The 15,390-nt window shown below is 38.7% G+C and overlaps 1 protein-coding gene across 5 annotated transcripts in view; it reads left to right on the top strand.

Annotated features, from left to right (window-relative positions):
- The window catches only part of Ddx4 (DEAD-box helicase 4), a 56,291-nt gene that overhangs the window by 9,226 nt on the left and 31,675 nt on the right, over nt 1-15,390 (top strand). For 4 of the 5 annotated variants that reach the window (XM_021208431.1, XM_021208429.1, XM_021208433.1 and 1 more), the window contains 3 exons: nt 4,566-4,643; nt 6,656-6,706; nt 11,752-11,811. In XM_021208431.1, coding sequence (XP_021064090.1) covers nt 4,566-4,643; nt 6,656-6,706; nt 11,752-11,811 — 189 coding nt within the window. The remainder of the gene's footprint in view (nt 1-4,565; nt 4,644-6,655; nt 6,707-11,751; nt 11,812-15,390) is intronic. The other variant, XM_021208432.1, reaches the window with a different exon arrangement.

The raw sequence follows: 15,390 nt of genomic DNA, 5'->3' as shown, positions 1-15,390 counted from the left end.
CCACACTGGGTAATGCCTGAGTACTTTATGCTGTTTTATTTCTCTGGTATTATAAGACATAGTTAAGTGGACTAAACAGAAAGATTGGTCCCATAGATCAGCTGCTACTTAATTTCAAGTTTCTATTTCTAGGAATTGACGTGAGAAGAATGTTGTAAAAACCTTTGGAGCTTAGGGTATAAGGAACTTGTTGAGTGTTAGCTTTTAACAAAGAACAGTATGGGAGATACTTTTGTTAGCTCATCAGTATTAAGTTTAACAAGTTATTTACTTATTTTTGAGATAGGGTCTCTTGTATCTCAGACTGGCCTCAAATCTGCTGTGTAGCTGAGTCTGGCCTTAAAATTCTTGACTTCCTGCCTCCACCTCCCAAATGTTGGGTTTTAAAATTACATTTTTAAGCTGTCAAAACTTGTCATGTGCACTGTAATTCCAGCACTTGGCAGGAGGATTTTGAGTTTAAGGCCATCCTAGGCTGGATGCAAAACTCTTTCTCTAAACAAACATGTGAACAAATAAAAAACTAGGAACATTTGGGTTTAGTAGTTATAGAGCAAAATACCTTCATTTCCCCATAATTAATAGAGTTGAAAATAGTGCTGAAAACATTTTATACCATGTTTTATTTTAATGCAATAACATGGAACTAAAATTTCATACTAACTTGAGCCTTTATGAGCTTTTTGTCTTTCAAGACATAGTATAGCTAGGACTGTTTGGTAATTTTAAAAATATCTAACACCCATTTTTTTTCTCTTTGTATATATATATATATATATATATATATATATACACAAATATATATAAAATATATGTATATATATACACAAATATATATATACAAATATATATATATATATATATATACAAGTAGATATATATATCTCCTTTATTCTTTGTGAGTTTCACATCATTTCACCCCATCCCATTTATCTCTCCATCCCTTCATATTTGCCCTCTGCCTTTTCAACCTCCCCTCTCCAAAGAAAATAGAAAAGAAAAATAAACAAAACAAAACCTAGAAAACATCTCACTGTGGAGGCTGTAGTGTGTCACAGTGTGTCCCACAGTGGACCCTTCCCCACACAGCTTTACTTACAAATGTTGACTGCAGTGAGTCACTGGTCTGGTTTTGAGGTCTCTGGCTTCTGCTACACCATCAATACTAGCTCCTTACCAGGACTCCTCTTGAGTATCCGTTTGTTGCCCTGTGTCATGAGATTGCTGTAGCTTTGGATCAGCAGGATCAACCTTTCACATGCTCCAGCAGTTAATAGATGAGGTTTTGGGGTGGGCCAACTTAAAGCCCTGGTGGGCCTGGGTGGTAGCTAAGTTGGTCGTCCTGCCAGCTCTCTAGGGAGAACTCTTCAGCACTGTCCTGGCTAGCTCACCCAATGCTGCAGCTGGAAAAGGGCTGGACCAGCTCTCCCACTCTCACACCCTCAGGTTGGCTCACTTGTGCCTTCACCATCAGGGCCAGCTCAACTGTGGTGCCCAGGTGAGTGCAGAGCCAGCCTGCTCTTCCTGTGCTGCATGCAGCCAGTGAGGGCAGGGTGCCAGCTCACCCATTCTCGTGGCCTTGGGACCAACTCTCTTGACTGCCTCAGGTGTTGAGGAGGAGGAGAGCATCTCTGTGGCCCTTGCCTGTCACAGCAGGCAAGTAGCAGGGCCAGCTCCCCTATGCTCTGCCATCAGGGTCAGCTCTACTGTGCTGCTCAGGGGAGGCTAACACTCATTCTTAAATTTATTTTTGAAAAACTTGATTAACTCTTTTTCTATTGCGATCATAATTAAGGTATTTCATTTGACATTTGGAAAACCTAATTTCTTAATATATAAACAAAAATTTGAATTTTATATTTGAGCATCTCACTACTAATTGTTATGATATTTAAATATTAATATATATTTTGTTTAAAAGTTTACATATTAATGTACATTGATGATTTGGATCATATAGTGGATTGTTTTTTATTTTGTTTTGTTTTCCCATTTTAAAGAGTTTTACTTTATCTGCCTATCTGCCCTGGACTTGCTATGTAAGCCGGCTGTGAACTTGAATGATCCTCTCGCCTCTGCCTCATAAGTGCTAGGGTTATACATGTGTGCACCATGTAAGTGAGACAAAAGGTTGAAAGGTTTTGCTAGCTCCTACTGGCAGTGGAAATAATATCTTAGTATTATATTTAGGAGAGAATTAACAGTGTAATTATATTTTCAAACTTTAAAGAGGCTATATGATACATTTTGATGAAAGCTTCTAAATAATAAGAGTAGAAGACTATACTTCCAGAATTCTTTCTTATTCTAGTGCTGGGATTAAAGGCATGTGGTGACATGCCTGGCCTCAATAGTACTTTCTCAGGGAGAAAAGGGCCAGTGTAACAGATTTTGTCACAAGTTATTTTCATATGTTTTTGGTTGAAATGCATGTTGATGTTTTAAAACTAGAACTCTGAGCTAGTTAATTAACTCTGTTAATGCACAGCTATAGTCCTAGCAGTATGGAAGCTTGGCAGCCTGTGGGCTCACAACCAGTCCAGAGCTTCACAGTAAGATCTGTCTCAGACAAAACCAAAAAATCCCTTCTGGTTGAATGGCAATAACTTTGACAATTATCTTGGTACTATATATAATCTCAGAAGTTCTTCTCCTATGGCTTACCTAAAATTTTATATAGTTTAATCTTGGCAGTGATTTTTTGAACTTATATAATTCAATGTGTGTTAATGTGCTTTTGATTTGATTCTTAGAATTAAAATATAACATTAATTAGCTTTTTGCAACCTTCAAATGATGACTGAGTATCTAGGTTTTTGAATTACATACAGTTCTTAAGATATGATAAAAATACTTGGTTGTTGGCATATGTAGTTAATACAAGCTTTTAGGAATTTTGAAGTTCTTCAACACCTCTAAACTGGAATGTTAGAGAGAGAGGTAAGACAGTTTGTAGGGATCACAGAAAATGCTTTTTCACAATTGCAGTTTATAGTAACAGTGCATGCTGATTTGGATGTCTCTCGTTCTTTTCTATTCCAGGTAGAGAAGGTAAGGGATGTGTGTATGTACACACGCCCATGCACGCACATCCACACACATGCTCAAAATACACTGTATGAGGGATTCTCTTAAGAATTAATGAAAAGCTGGGTGGTGGTGGCACACGCCTTTAATCCCATCACTTGGAAGGCAGAGGCAGGAGGATTTCTGAGTTCGAGGCCAGCCTGGTCTACAGAGTGAATTCCAGGACAGCCAGGGCTATACAGAGAAACCCTGTCTCAAAAAAAGAATTAATGAAAATACTATAAACAAGAACCAACTATCCTCCCTGTATTTCTGACCTTAAGAGTATTTTTCTTTTTTGAGACAAGGCTCTTAATAGTGTTGTTCAGGTTGGTTCTAGTCTCTTCAGTTCAAGGGATTTTCCTACCTCAGCATCCTAAGTAGCTGGTTCTTAACTTAGTGGTTGAGAAACACATGGACCATCACTAAGAAGAGGTCCAGAGAGTAGGATGCTATTGGGAATGTGGAAGGGCTATACTTGATTAGAGTACTAGAGAAGACTTCACAGAAGAAAAATAGGAAAGCAGGGATACTATGCCAGAAGGAACAGCATATAGAAAAAATACTAGATGTTCACAGTATGAAAATGGAGTTATTTAGTGTGCTGGAAAGTTGGCTCATTTGCTATAAGAGTCTGATACCCTGAATTCAGCACCCCCAATTCCAGACTGGAAGAAGAGTATAAACTGAAAGCTATGTTCTGATCTTTGCATATGTGCCATGACCTACATACGTCTGCACTCACATACACCACACACGAACACACACACACACACACACCACCACCACCAACAACAACAACAACAAATAAGGGTGCTGTAATACACCCTTAATCTCAGCACAGAGACAAATGTATCTCTAAGTTTGAGGCCAGCCTGGTTTGTCTAGTGAGTTCAAGGCCAGCTAGGTCTAAATGATGAGACTCTTAAAAAATAGAAGAAAAGTAGAGTGCTGGCAAGGTGGTTCACAGAAAAGGATGCTTTCTGTTAAGCCCGACAACCTGAGCTTGGTCCATCATGGAAGGGTGGAGTTCACCCTGTGATCTTCAATTGCATGCTCACACAGAGCTCACATAGAAGTAAGTGTAAATGTTTTTAAAGTAGAAAGTTTGGAAGTGACAGAGGTATTAGAAAATAAATAACAGAACAATAAAAATAATATAGTACAGATTTTTCAGTAGTGAAGATTATCATGTGGACTGAATATAATGATTTGGTCTGTTGAGGCAAGGGGGATCTAGTACAAAGGAATCATGAATCAATTCTTGATGAAAGGAAATGTAATGAGTAGAACTTACATTTTACCACTAGTAGGTTTATGATTTTTACTTTGGAACTTGATAATTAAAGAAAACCTTCCAAGTATTTAACTTATTTTTTAGCTTGTTTTCAATTTTCTTACCATCTGTAAAAGTCATCTAACTCTAAAGCTTTATTTCATCCCTGTTTTTTGATGACATAACTTTGCATATTAAGTTTTAACTATCTAAATTTTTTCAGATATTGGCGAGTCTAGTAAAAGAGAGAATACATCTACAACTGGTGGCTTTGGAAGAGGAAAGGGTTTTGGAAACAGAGGTAAATACTTGTAATATTTTACAACCAAAATTTTAGTTGGCTCCAAGGCTTCTAGTTTATTTGTTTAGAAAACAAAGCATAGAAATCATGAGGCCCATAGAAAGTGGTTTCATATAGGCATAGTGTAAAGGTTCTGGGTATGTGCAGTGTTCCACTTGTCTTTTAAAGAAGAGTTTCTTCTTACTGCGTGTGTGTAGGTGTGGGTGTTTAGGGGGTTGCACATGTACTGCAGTGCATGTGTGGGGGACATAGAGTGACTTAAAGCTATTGCTTCTCTCCTTCCTCCATGTGGGCCCCCAGGATTGAAGTCAGATCAGGCTTTTGCAGTGAGCACTCTAACCTGTGCTGGACCATTGCTGGCCCTCCATTTATTTGCCTTTAAAAAAATAAACAGCATTCCTCATGCTGTAGCATCATTGATTCACCTTACGCACAAGCCTACATTCTTTCCTTCTTTACTACTTAGGGCTCCCAGTTCCCGAGGCGATTGATTTTGTACCTCTGTAGAAGAACACGTGCTCATTTGTAGCTGAGCACAGACAGACCAGTGATGCATAGCTGGGAGTTTCCCTACTCAGAAGCTCAGCACTGACTCTCCCTGGTCACAGGACCGAGGAAGAGCAGGCAGCCACGGAGAGGGCCCTAGAATAGATAGTCCTTCCACAAACAGCTTTGAACATTGGTACTTAAGTGAAGAGAATAAGTTAATACTTAGGTTTTTAAATAGAAATAATAGTCTTTTTAGGGATTATGTGTATATTTTGAAAGGAAATACCTGCTAAAGGATTTTTTTGGTCAATCATTCAGTGAATACTTGGATACTTGCTTTTATATGAGAATTGTGTATTAAACTTCCATTGTATTTTATTGCCACAAAGATCCTTAAATTTGGTTAAACCTGAAGATGTTCCACTACTTGAGATAACACACATATCATTTATAAATTGAACAACTGCCTAAGTAACTGGATGGTTCTTATATGAAACAAGCCCAATTGTAACTGAGTTCTTTATAGTATAGTTTAGATAATGATTGATAGACATTCCATATTGACATTTACTTTTAAGGTATGTGTCCCCAAGTATCTTTTCTGTATGAGATGGAGCGTGACAGCCTGGGTATCTCACTATGCTGCCCAGGTAGGCATTTCACCCATGAACTCAAGTGATACACTATAATTAGCTTCCAGATACCTTGGGCTACAGCCATGCACCGCTATGCCTAGCTCCTTGACAATTGTTACACTAAAGAACATTTTATTAAGTCAGCAGGTCTTTGGAGACAGGTCCCTCAGTGAATCCAGAGCTTATTGATTTGGCCAGCCTGCTTTCCCCAGGATGCTCTTGTTCTTGCTTCCTCAGTGTGGGAATCATAGACAGGGACCATGTGTGTGACTTTGTCACAGTGAGCTGGGATGGATCCAAGCCCCTCGTGCTTACATGGTAGCCACATCATCAACTGAGCCAACTCCTCAGCCCCAAATATATTTATTTTTGATATTTTGAATAGAAAGCAAATAATGGTTATAATGATACATACTGTTGTCTTGCCTGTGCATATAAGGGGAATATAGGGTATTTGAAATAATATAAAATCTACTGAAACATTTTTAAATTTAAAAGAATAGAGCTGTTAATCTGATAGAGGCAGAAGTTCTAGTATTATTTAAATTAGTTCTCATCCTATGTCTGTATATGTAGTTTATATAGAGAGTTTATCTCATTCTGTAGGGTTGTTATAACTAGTTGTCCCTGAAAGACTCATAAAACAGATTTTATTTATGTATATGCATGTTGTATGTGTTTCTGCACATATCCCATGGAGGTTAGTCATGGGTGTCAGATCCCTTGAAGCTGGAATCCCCGGCATTGTGAGCCACCTGACGTGAGGGATCTGAACCCTGACCCTTATGATGGAGCACTAAGCTCTTAACTGTTGTATTGAGCCATCCCTCCACTCCTGAAAACTGTTTTCTAAACTATAGAGGTAACTTTCTTTTATATTTTGTATAGGTTTTTTAAATAACAAGTTTGAAGAAGGTGATAGCTCTAGTTTCTGGAAAGGTAAGTTGTATTTCTGTGCAACTTTAAAAACTTAATACTAGAGAGACTCAGACTGGCAGTCTTACTCTGCTTCTAAGTTACTTGTGCTCAGTTTCATGAAGCAGCTGTAGAGACCTTAGGCAAGGGTGTAGCTAAAGAATTCAGGCACCTTTAAGTTGGTATTTTTCCACTTGTCTTAGCTAACCTATAAAGTACAACCTTTGAAAATTGTTATCTTTAGAAAAGGATAGGTAGAAACAGTAAGTCAAGAATTAAACTCCACTGTAGGGTAATTGTAGTTGCAAGCACACCTCATGAGCTGAGTGCAATCTTCAGGACCACATGGCAGAAGGGGATAACTGATTCCAAAAAGTTGCTCTCTGACCTCCATGTGTTCCCTGTAGCATGCACAAACCCATAAACACACAAATACACACATGCGTGCACCCGTGCAAAATTTATTTTTAAATTCAAGAAAGTCTAAGAGGAAAGTGATGAGAAGATGAATCTCTGCTCAGAGTCAAAACATGTGTAAGGTGCCCAAGCTCTCAGGAGAAGCATGGTGAGAATAGAATGATATCATAGAAGGTCAGCTGCTTTACTGTGTCTGATTGATGAGGTGTGTGTGGGGTCTTGGAACTTGTATATAAAGTGCATCTCTGGTGATTTTGAGATGGTTTTTGTTTGAAAACCACTAATGTATCAAATCTTCCTGACATTGAGTTGCAGAGTTTATTGACTTCTCAGCCCTGCTTACCTGCCAGTTTAGTGATAACTAAAGCCAGTAATTCACGCTAAGCCAGTGTTTATTACACTGTAGAAAGGGGCCATCTATCTTATGGGCTAGCTATTTAGGCTGTCAGTAAAAGAACAGAGCATAGTACTATTTGTGGTAAATATTTAATAAATGTCACTTCTTAATTAGATATTTGAGGTTTGATCTTGGATTGGAGCTTAGTGGTAGTCTAATATACACAAGACCCTGGGTTCCGTCCCCAGCATTTGGAGGAAAGAGAATAGGGGGCTTATTTTTATCATATACTTTGATTCCCAAAGTCAAAACTAAGACTAAACATAATCTCTAAAACTTTTAGAATTGAGATTGGGTAATTTGTTGTTTTTGAGGCATGAGCTTGCACTGTAGCCCAGGATGGCCTTGAACTTGTGGTAGTTCTCCTGCCTCAGCCTTTTGAGTGCAGTGCTGCGAGTATGAGCCACCATACCTGGTTTAGGATTGGATTATAGTTATATCAAATAAGATGGTTTCTTCCAACCATTGCTTTTATCCCTTTCCCATTCAAAAGAAAACATACATAAAGGAGAATTAGTGTTCAAGAGGAAAAAAATCTTTTAAAGATTTCTTTAGTTTTGAATACTTTTGTTTGACCCTATTAATTTTTAACCTACTTACTGGTTATATTGTGTTTTCTGTGTTACTGTAATAAAAGCAACTTAAGGAAATTTATTCCAAGAAGGCAATAGTCTGTCATGTCATGGGGGTACATGCAGAGTGTGTGGGACATGGCTGGTTCTGTTGCATATAACAACAGTGTTGTGTGTGTGTGTGTGAGAGAGGGAGGGGGAGAGAAGAGAAAAGAAAAGAGGATAGAGAGAGATGGCAGAGAGGTGCCCAGCTCACCTTTCTTGTCATTTTCATTCATTTCAGGACTCTAGTACATGGGGTAGTGAGAGCCACATGCGGTGTGGGTGGCTGGATCAATCTGTCTTGTCTTTTCTGTCTATCTATATATCTATATCTATCATCTCTTAAGCCTCTCTGGAAACAGTCTCACAGACATGGTCAGAGTTGTGGTCTTACATGATTCTAAATGCAGTCAGGTTGACAATGAACCCTAACCATCATCATAATCAAGATAATTTCCATCTAAGCACAGACTTTCTACATCTCCCAGTCGAATCCTTTCTAGCAGTGGGGGATCAAATAACAGCAGAGCATAAATTCCAAGTTTTCACTACGCTAAAGAGTGCTTTCTCCAAATTGGATTTTGCTTTTGTCTATTTCTGTTTTTATTCTTCGTTCCTCTCAGAAAAGAAAAATAACACATATGGATCAAGTTTGTTCTGTCCCACACTTGTGGACAATTCAGGAACGGGTTTTAGATGACCATAGCAGCTTCTGCTTGCAGCACAGCTAGTGCTCTCTGTCTCTCTGTCTCACTTGGTATAGTGTAGTCCTAAGGACCGGATATTTGGGGGTTGAATACCTGAAATTTAAGACCCAGATCATCCTTATGGTGGGTGTGATATCTTAAAAATGGTATTTAACTTTTTAAAAATTGTTTTCCTCTGTTTATAAGATGAGGATTATAGCTTCTGGACGTATTTCTGAGAGTTAAAGTTAGTACAGCAAAAGAAAACTAGGTGTGATAGCCTGTCTTCTCGTCCTAGCTCAGGGGACACTAAGAGGATCAGGCCAAGCGTGGGTCTCATTTCTTTAATCCCAGCCCTTGGGAGGCAGAGGTATGTGGATCTCCCATTCATTTGAGGCCTGCTTGGTCCACAAGAGAGTTCTAGGACAATTTAGCCTATAGAGTAAGACTCTTAAAGAACAAAATGCAACACAACAAACTAAATAAGAATATCCTTGTGCCTAGGAGTTTAAGACCATTCTGGCACATATAGTCAGACTGTGACAGATAGGAAGGCAGAAAGGAGAGAGTGCATGAATGAGTTATCCCTTTAGAGCAGTTCGAGGTGCATAGGTTATACAGGATATCATTTATACGCTATGCAATTGTTAGGTTGTAACTATTTAATTTTACTTAATTTTCATTTGTGTTCTCCTTATCTTCTAGATCCACAAAGATAACTTTTTATTTTAAACTTACTTTTAAAATGGTTAGATTCACAAGAAGTTAGAATATAGTATAGAATTGTTTTTCATCCAAGTTTGCCTAATGCCATTATTCCATTACTTCTTAAAATGACAAAAAGACATCCATATCCTAAACTGATTTATAGGGTATTTTTCTTAAAGCAGTATGAGTTAGCTCTCAGCTCTATCTCAGAGTCAGTCTTCTTAAGCACTTTCTTCCCCAATTCTCTTTCTTAAATCTTCTTTTCAAGAAAGTTGTGTTAGATTGCTGGCCTGGGTCTGCTTTCCCCCTCTGGGTATCCAGGCATCACTGTATCCTGGGACTGGACTGGAAAGGATGAAGCTTAGCTGGGCTTAGGTGGGTTAGAGAGACATGGTCTGTGTGGGTGCAGAAGAAATGGCCTTCTCCACAGACAGTTTTGAGTGAAACAGTTCTCTTTATTTGGGGGTAAATAAGGATTATATAAACCTTGGGGAGTGGGTACGGTTTTGGGGGTGAGTGTGTATCATTGACTGGGGTTGAGGTGCTGGGAATGCTTCATTTGCATGAAGAGGAAATCCATATGCTAGCTGGATATGTCCTACAGGGAGAGGAAGTTTAACCTGTAAACTGACCACCAGGCTATGACTACCCTCAGGGATGGTGGCGGTGGGGGATGTAAGGCTTATGTGCACTGGGGCATGCTGGCCCAGAGCAAGGAGCAAGAAGACCTATTCCTGCCAGTCTCAGGACGAAATTTGGGGGTTTGGACAAGTCTCAGCCTCACTCTTGCTCTGGACTGGCTCCTCCAGTTGCATGATTTTCAGCTCCCACATTAGATGACTCTTTTTCAGAATACATGCTGACTGCATCCAAGGATCCTCATCCTCTCTCAGTCTTTAAAGAGCAAATAAGCTACTTTTACAGTGATATCAATGACTGCAGATGCACAGTTGCAAAAGAGAAACATGGAAGGTTTCTGTGACAACCCTTACCTTTACCTCAAGCCTTTCTCCACCCCTTAAAAAAGTAGCAACAGCCTAGACAGGAAGCCATCAGAGAGAACTCTTAAATCCTGTGATAGGATGCTGGGGTTTCACCCTCCACAGTGAATGACTTCCAGCAGGGATGCAGGAGGGGAAGGTCTCAGTCCATTTAGGGGGCAGATCCCTGAGAGCTTGACTATACCCCCGTGAATATATAGAGAACACAAATGGGATCTTTTTTGGCTGAGGTAAAAAGGGTGTGGGGAAAGACAGGGAAACTAATGTGATGCAAATGTGCTCCAGGTCTATGATGTTACATTTTTCCTAAGAACCAATAAATATAAAAACATATGCTGACTACTAAGGCTCAGATAGTCAAGGAGGGGCTTCAGATAGCTATCAGGATAATGTTTTTAAAAATATAAGACAAAACATATTAGTTAGACAGGTACTTTTGTGTAGGAGTTTAGATGGTAGCCCATAAGCTGTTTAGTCACGTGACTTTCTGTTTAAAGTTCTTTAATACTAGACATCAGTGACATGTGCTAGATACCTTGAGGCTATCTCTGTATTCCCCAAATACGCTGTTTTAGAACTTTTGAAGAGCTTAGAGTTATATTAATAATATAAAACATTTAAAGTTTAAAAAAATTGTGCATTCTTTGCTACCACTCAGCACTAGGAGGATTAACTCTGGGAATGGAGCTTAGGCATTTATTTTCACCCAGTTCACTTGAGTATCCATCAGTGTTGTAATTGGTCTTCATACCACTGTTCAGAGAAGCCCTAAAAGGATAGTTGTACTGTCATTAAAACAGAAAAGCCGTTGAGTAATTTGAGTTAATTAGAAAAAATGAGGAAAAGTTTGCATGTAAGAAAGCACCACTGCCTAGCATTGCTAAGAATGGTAACTTATAGAAAAAGAAATGACATTTTAAATAGACCAGTCACATGCCTCTAATAGCCTACGAATGCTTTTCTGAACATTTGTTTACTTTTGGACATTTTTCTTTTGCTTTGTCTAGCTTTGTGGTAAGTAAATAGTGGGTGCTCAATCATTTACTTTACATTAAATATTTGATAGTCACAGATATACTGTATAGGGAACTTACTCTGAGCAATGTTTTTATGTTCCCAGTAAAATTATTTTAAGAATCAATGTTTATATTCAACTTGAAAACTATTCTTGTTATAGTTCTATTCTTAGCTTTTATGTCATTAAAATTACCTAGATGCAATTCACATCTTTACGTTTCTATTTAAGAGTCTAATAATGACTGTGAAGATAATCAGACTCGGAGCAGAGGGTTTTCCAAGCGAGGCGGTAAGGACAATGCTTTGAACAATTTGTTTATAAGACGAAAATAAACTGACAAAACTGACTTTAGAAGGGCCAAAAGAAAAGTAATGAAAACTTTAAGAAAACTATGTTGATCCCTCTTTGTAGCTCCACCTCTTCAGTTCTGTCATTGGAGATTTGTTTTTTCCCAAGGATCTTCAGAATGTCATAATTTACAAAAGAGGGATTTTTGGTGTTTTGTTCAATCACAATTTAGATAACTGAGAATGTGTTTGTCTCTGAAAAAGGTCATTAGGCATTTGGAATAGGCAAGAAATTGTACCCTTTTTTGTTGTTGTTGTTGTTGTTGTTGTTGTTGTTGTTGTTGAGATCTCATGATAATTCACTACACTTTGTTAATTCTACCTATAACAAATGTGAGGTGACATGGTATAGCAACTATCATTCATATTTCATGAATATGTAGGGAGACATGTTAAAACAGCAGCAGAAATACCTTCAAAAGAAAAAGGAAAAAACCCAGTGAACTTAGGATAGAATGAGTGCTCATCTGTGCTCATCAGTGCCCATCTGTGATAAGGGCTTTCCTGTTTGGAACTCCATGATGGTATGATTCACTTGGGAGAATCCCTCCTTTTGCCTGTAATATAGTTAGCTGGCTGATTGAACAGCAGTCTCTTCCTCCCTCTCTAGCAAAGCTATCACTCAATTTCAGATTGAAGAAAGTCTGTCTCCTAAGCCTTATAATTCTGCAAAGATGTGGTAGTGGGGGAATAAGAAATTAAGTGCATCTTTTAGAATTGCTTGTTTTAAAAAGCCAGTGCTAGTCATCAAACACAGGGCCTCTTGTGCCCCTGGCTTCCCACTACTGAGCTGCATCCTTTTCCTTTTCCTCTTTCTTTCTTTTGTTTTTTTTTCTTTCAATTTTTTATTAGATATTTTCTTCATTTACATTTCAAATGCTATCCTGAAAGTTCCCTGTTCTCTCCCCCCCAAACCCTGCTCCCCTACCCACCCACACCCACTTCTTGGCCCTGGTGTTCCCCTGTACTGGGGCATATAAAGTTTGCAAGACCAAGGGGCCTCTCTTCTCAATGGTGGCCGACCAGGCCATCTTCTGCTACATATGTAGCTAGAGACACGTGCTCTGGGGGTACTGGTTAGTTCATGTTGTTGTTCCNCCTATAGGGTTGCAGACCCTTTCAGCTCCTTGGGTACTTTCTCTGGCTCCTCTATTGGGGGCCCTGTGTTCCATCCAATAGGTGACTTTATTTACATTTCAAATGTTATCCCATTTCCAGGTTTCCCCTCCCAAAAACACCCTCCCCCTATTCTCCTCCCCGCACCCGCTGCTCACCAACCCACCCACTTCTGCTTCCTGGCCCTGGCATTCCCTTATACTGGGGCATCGAGTCTTCATAGGACAAAGGGCCTCTCCTCCCATTGATGTCCTACTAGGCCATCCTCTACTGCATATGCAGCTGGAGCCATGAGACCCACTGTGTGTGCTCTTTGGTTGGTGGTTTAGTCCCTGGGAGCTTTCCTGTTTCTTACAACCAGTTGTGTTTTGTTTTGTTTTTGACACCAACTGTGTAGAAAGATTGTTACATTTTAAATATTCTGAATGTTTCCTGGAGAATGGTGAATATCTTTGTGTTAACTTTAAGTCAGATTAATATATATATCTTTTTCCTTCCTTTCCTCCTCTTATTCTTCCTCCTCCCCCTCTTCCTCTTTTTTGGAGGCAGGGTTTCTCTGTGTAACCCTGGCTATCCTAGACTTCGCTCTGTAGACCAGGCTGACCTCAAAATCACAGAGATCCAACTGCCTCTGTCTCTTGAGTGCTGGGGTTAAAGGCATGTACCACTACACCCAGCTAAAAGTTGTTTTTTAAGTAAAACTGAAAGATAATCAGAGAAAGGACAAAATAAAGTGCATGTTTTATTAATATTTAGACACATACATATGCTAGAGGGAACAAGGACAAAGGTACACAGGAAAGAGTGGAGTGAGGAAGGGGAATGGGGAAAATGATATAATTTAATTTAAAAAATTTAACCTCAATCGCCCACCCCATGGCCAAAACATCTGCTGAAATGCCAGATCCAAAGAAATCAAGTTTTACAAGGAAGGCATTTTTTTGTATTTTGCATTTGGAAATAAATAATTGATTTTTAAAAAGCATTTCTCCAGCTGTTCATGAATTAATTAGAACACTAAAGGAGAACAACAAAAAAACTGGAAAAAAAATCGAAGACAAACCACCATAAGGTGGTAGAATAAAAATGCATGTATCGGTAGTGATAACATTGGTAGATGTATTCATTGATGAATTGAAAAGAGAATCATCCCAAACATAATTGATACAGAGGTGTGAAACAAAATGTAACTAGCAATGAAGGGGAACTAGCATAGGGGAAATGTGCAAATCCTAGTGTGTTTTAGTTCTGTTTCCCTCAGAAAGTAGGAGGGAGCAACCAGAAACCACTAAGAGTGTAGCTTTGTATACTGCTAGCTAGCAAGTTTCTTGTAACATTTCTGTTTGGAATCATAGATCCTAAAATTATAAACTAGATGCTTTTTTGTCATACATTGAAATTACATACAGATTGATCATTTAGTAAGACTAGAAGAAACTCAGAAATTATGCTATAGACGTTGTGTCATAGACAGTTTCTCTTATTAAATAAAGTACAATAAAAAAGAAAAAAACTGAATCAGCAATAGATGTCTAACCTTTGTGGTTTGAGAACTGATTTTTTCTCAATTTATAGTGTATAGTCAAAATGTGAAGCATTTATTACCCAATAATAAAAGTAGACCATGGTGTATGAGTTACAGCTAGTTTATTTGGTGGGAAACTAGTAAGCTGAGTTCCTTAAGGAAGACAAGACAGTAAAAAGACGATAAGAAGATAGTAGATCCAGATCAGCTGGAACATGTGAGATAGAGTGCGCTTCCTCAGTAGACAAGCAAAGCCAAACAATGAAATCTGGAATGCTTCTCTGTGGTTTCACAGCAGAATTATACATGATTTCTTTCTTTCTTTTTTTTTTAATTTTAGTTTTTTGGTTTTTCGAGACAGGGTCTCTCTGTATAGCCCTTGCTGTCCTGGAACTCACTCTGTAGACCAGGCTGGCCCCGAACTCAGAAATCCACCTGCCTCTGCCTCCCGAGTGCTGGAATTAAAGGCATACACCACCACTGCCTGGCCTTATACATGATTCTTAAGTCTGTGTACATAGATGATAATAAACACAGGGCAATACAAGGCAGTGTTGGTTGGGTCAGTGAGGCAGAGAGGTGCTTGAGAGCAACAAGGCAAAAACAACCCCCTATGGGCACAGTTGTATTAGGAGCTTATTCATCTTAAGATGAATGGAAGGTCCATTTGGCTTTATTATGTTTTAAATCTATATATGTTTTATATCTTATTTGACAATGCTTATGAAAATAGTTCCTGCTTAGAAAAAGAGAAGTCCATGAATTTTTTTTTTTTTTAAATAAAAGTGAGTAAATTGATAATTTTTTTTTTTTCAAGACAGGGTTTCTCTGTTTAGCCCTGGCTGTCCTGGAACTCACTTTGTAGACCAGGCTGGCCTC

Source organism: Mus pahari, chromosome 11 (genome assembly GCF_900095145.1).
Source record: "Mus pahari chromosome 11, PAHARI_EIJ_v1.1, whole genome shotgun sequence".
Lineage (NCBI taxonomy): Eukaryota > Metazoa > Chordata > Mammalia > Rodentia > Muridae > Mus > Mus pahari.
The sequence above is the reverse complement of the archived record's forward strand: the minus strand, read 5'-3'. Positions and strand labels throughout refer to the sequence as shown.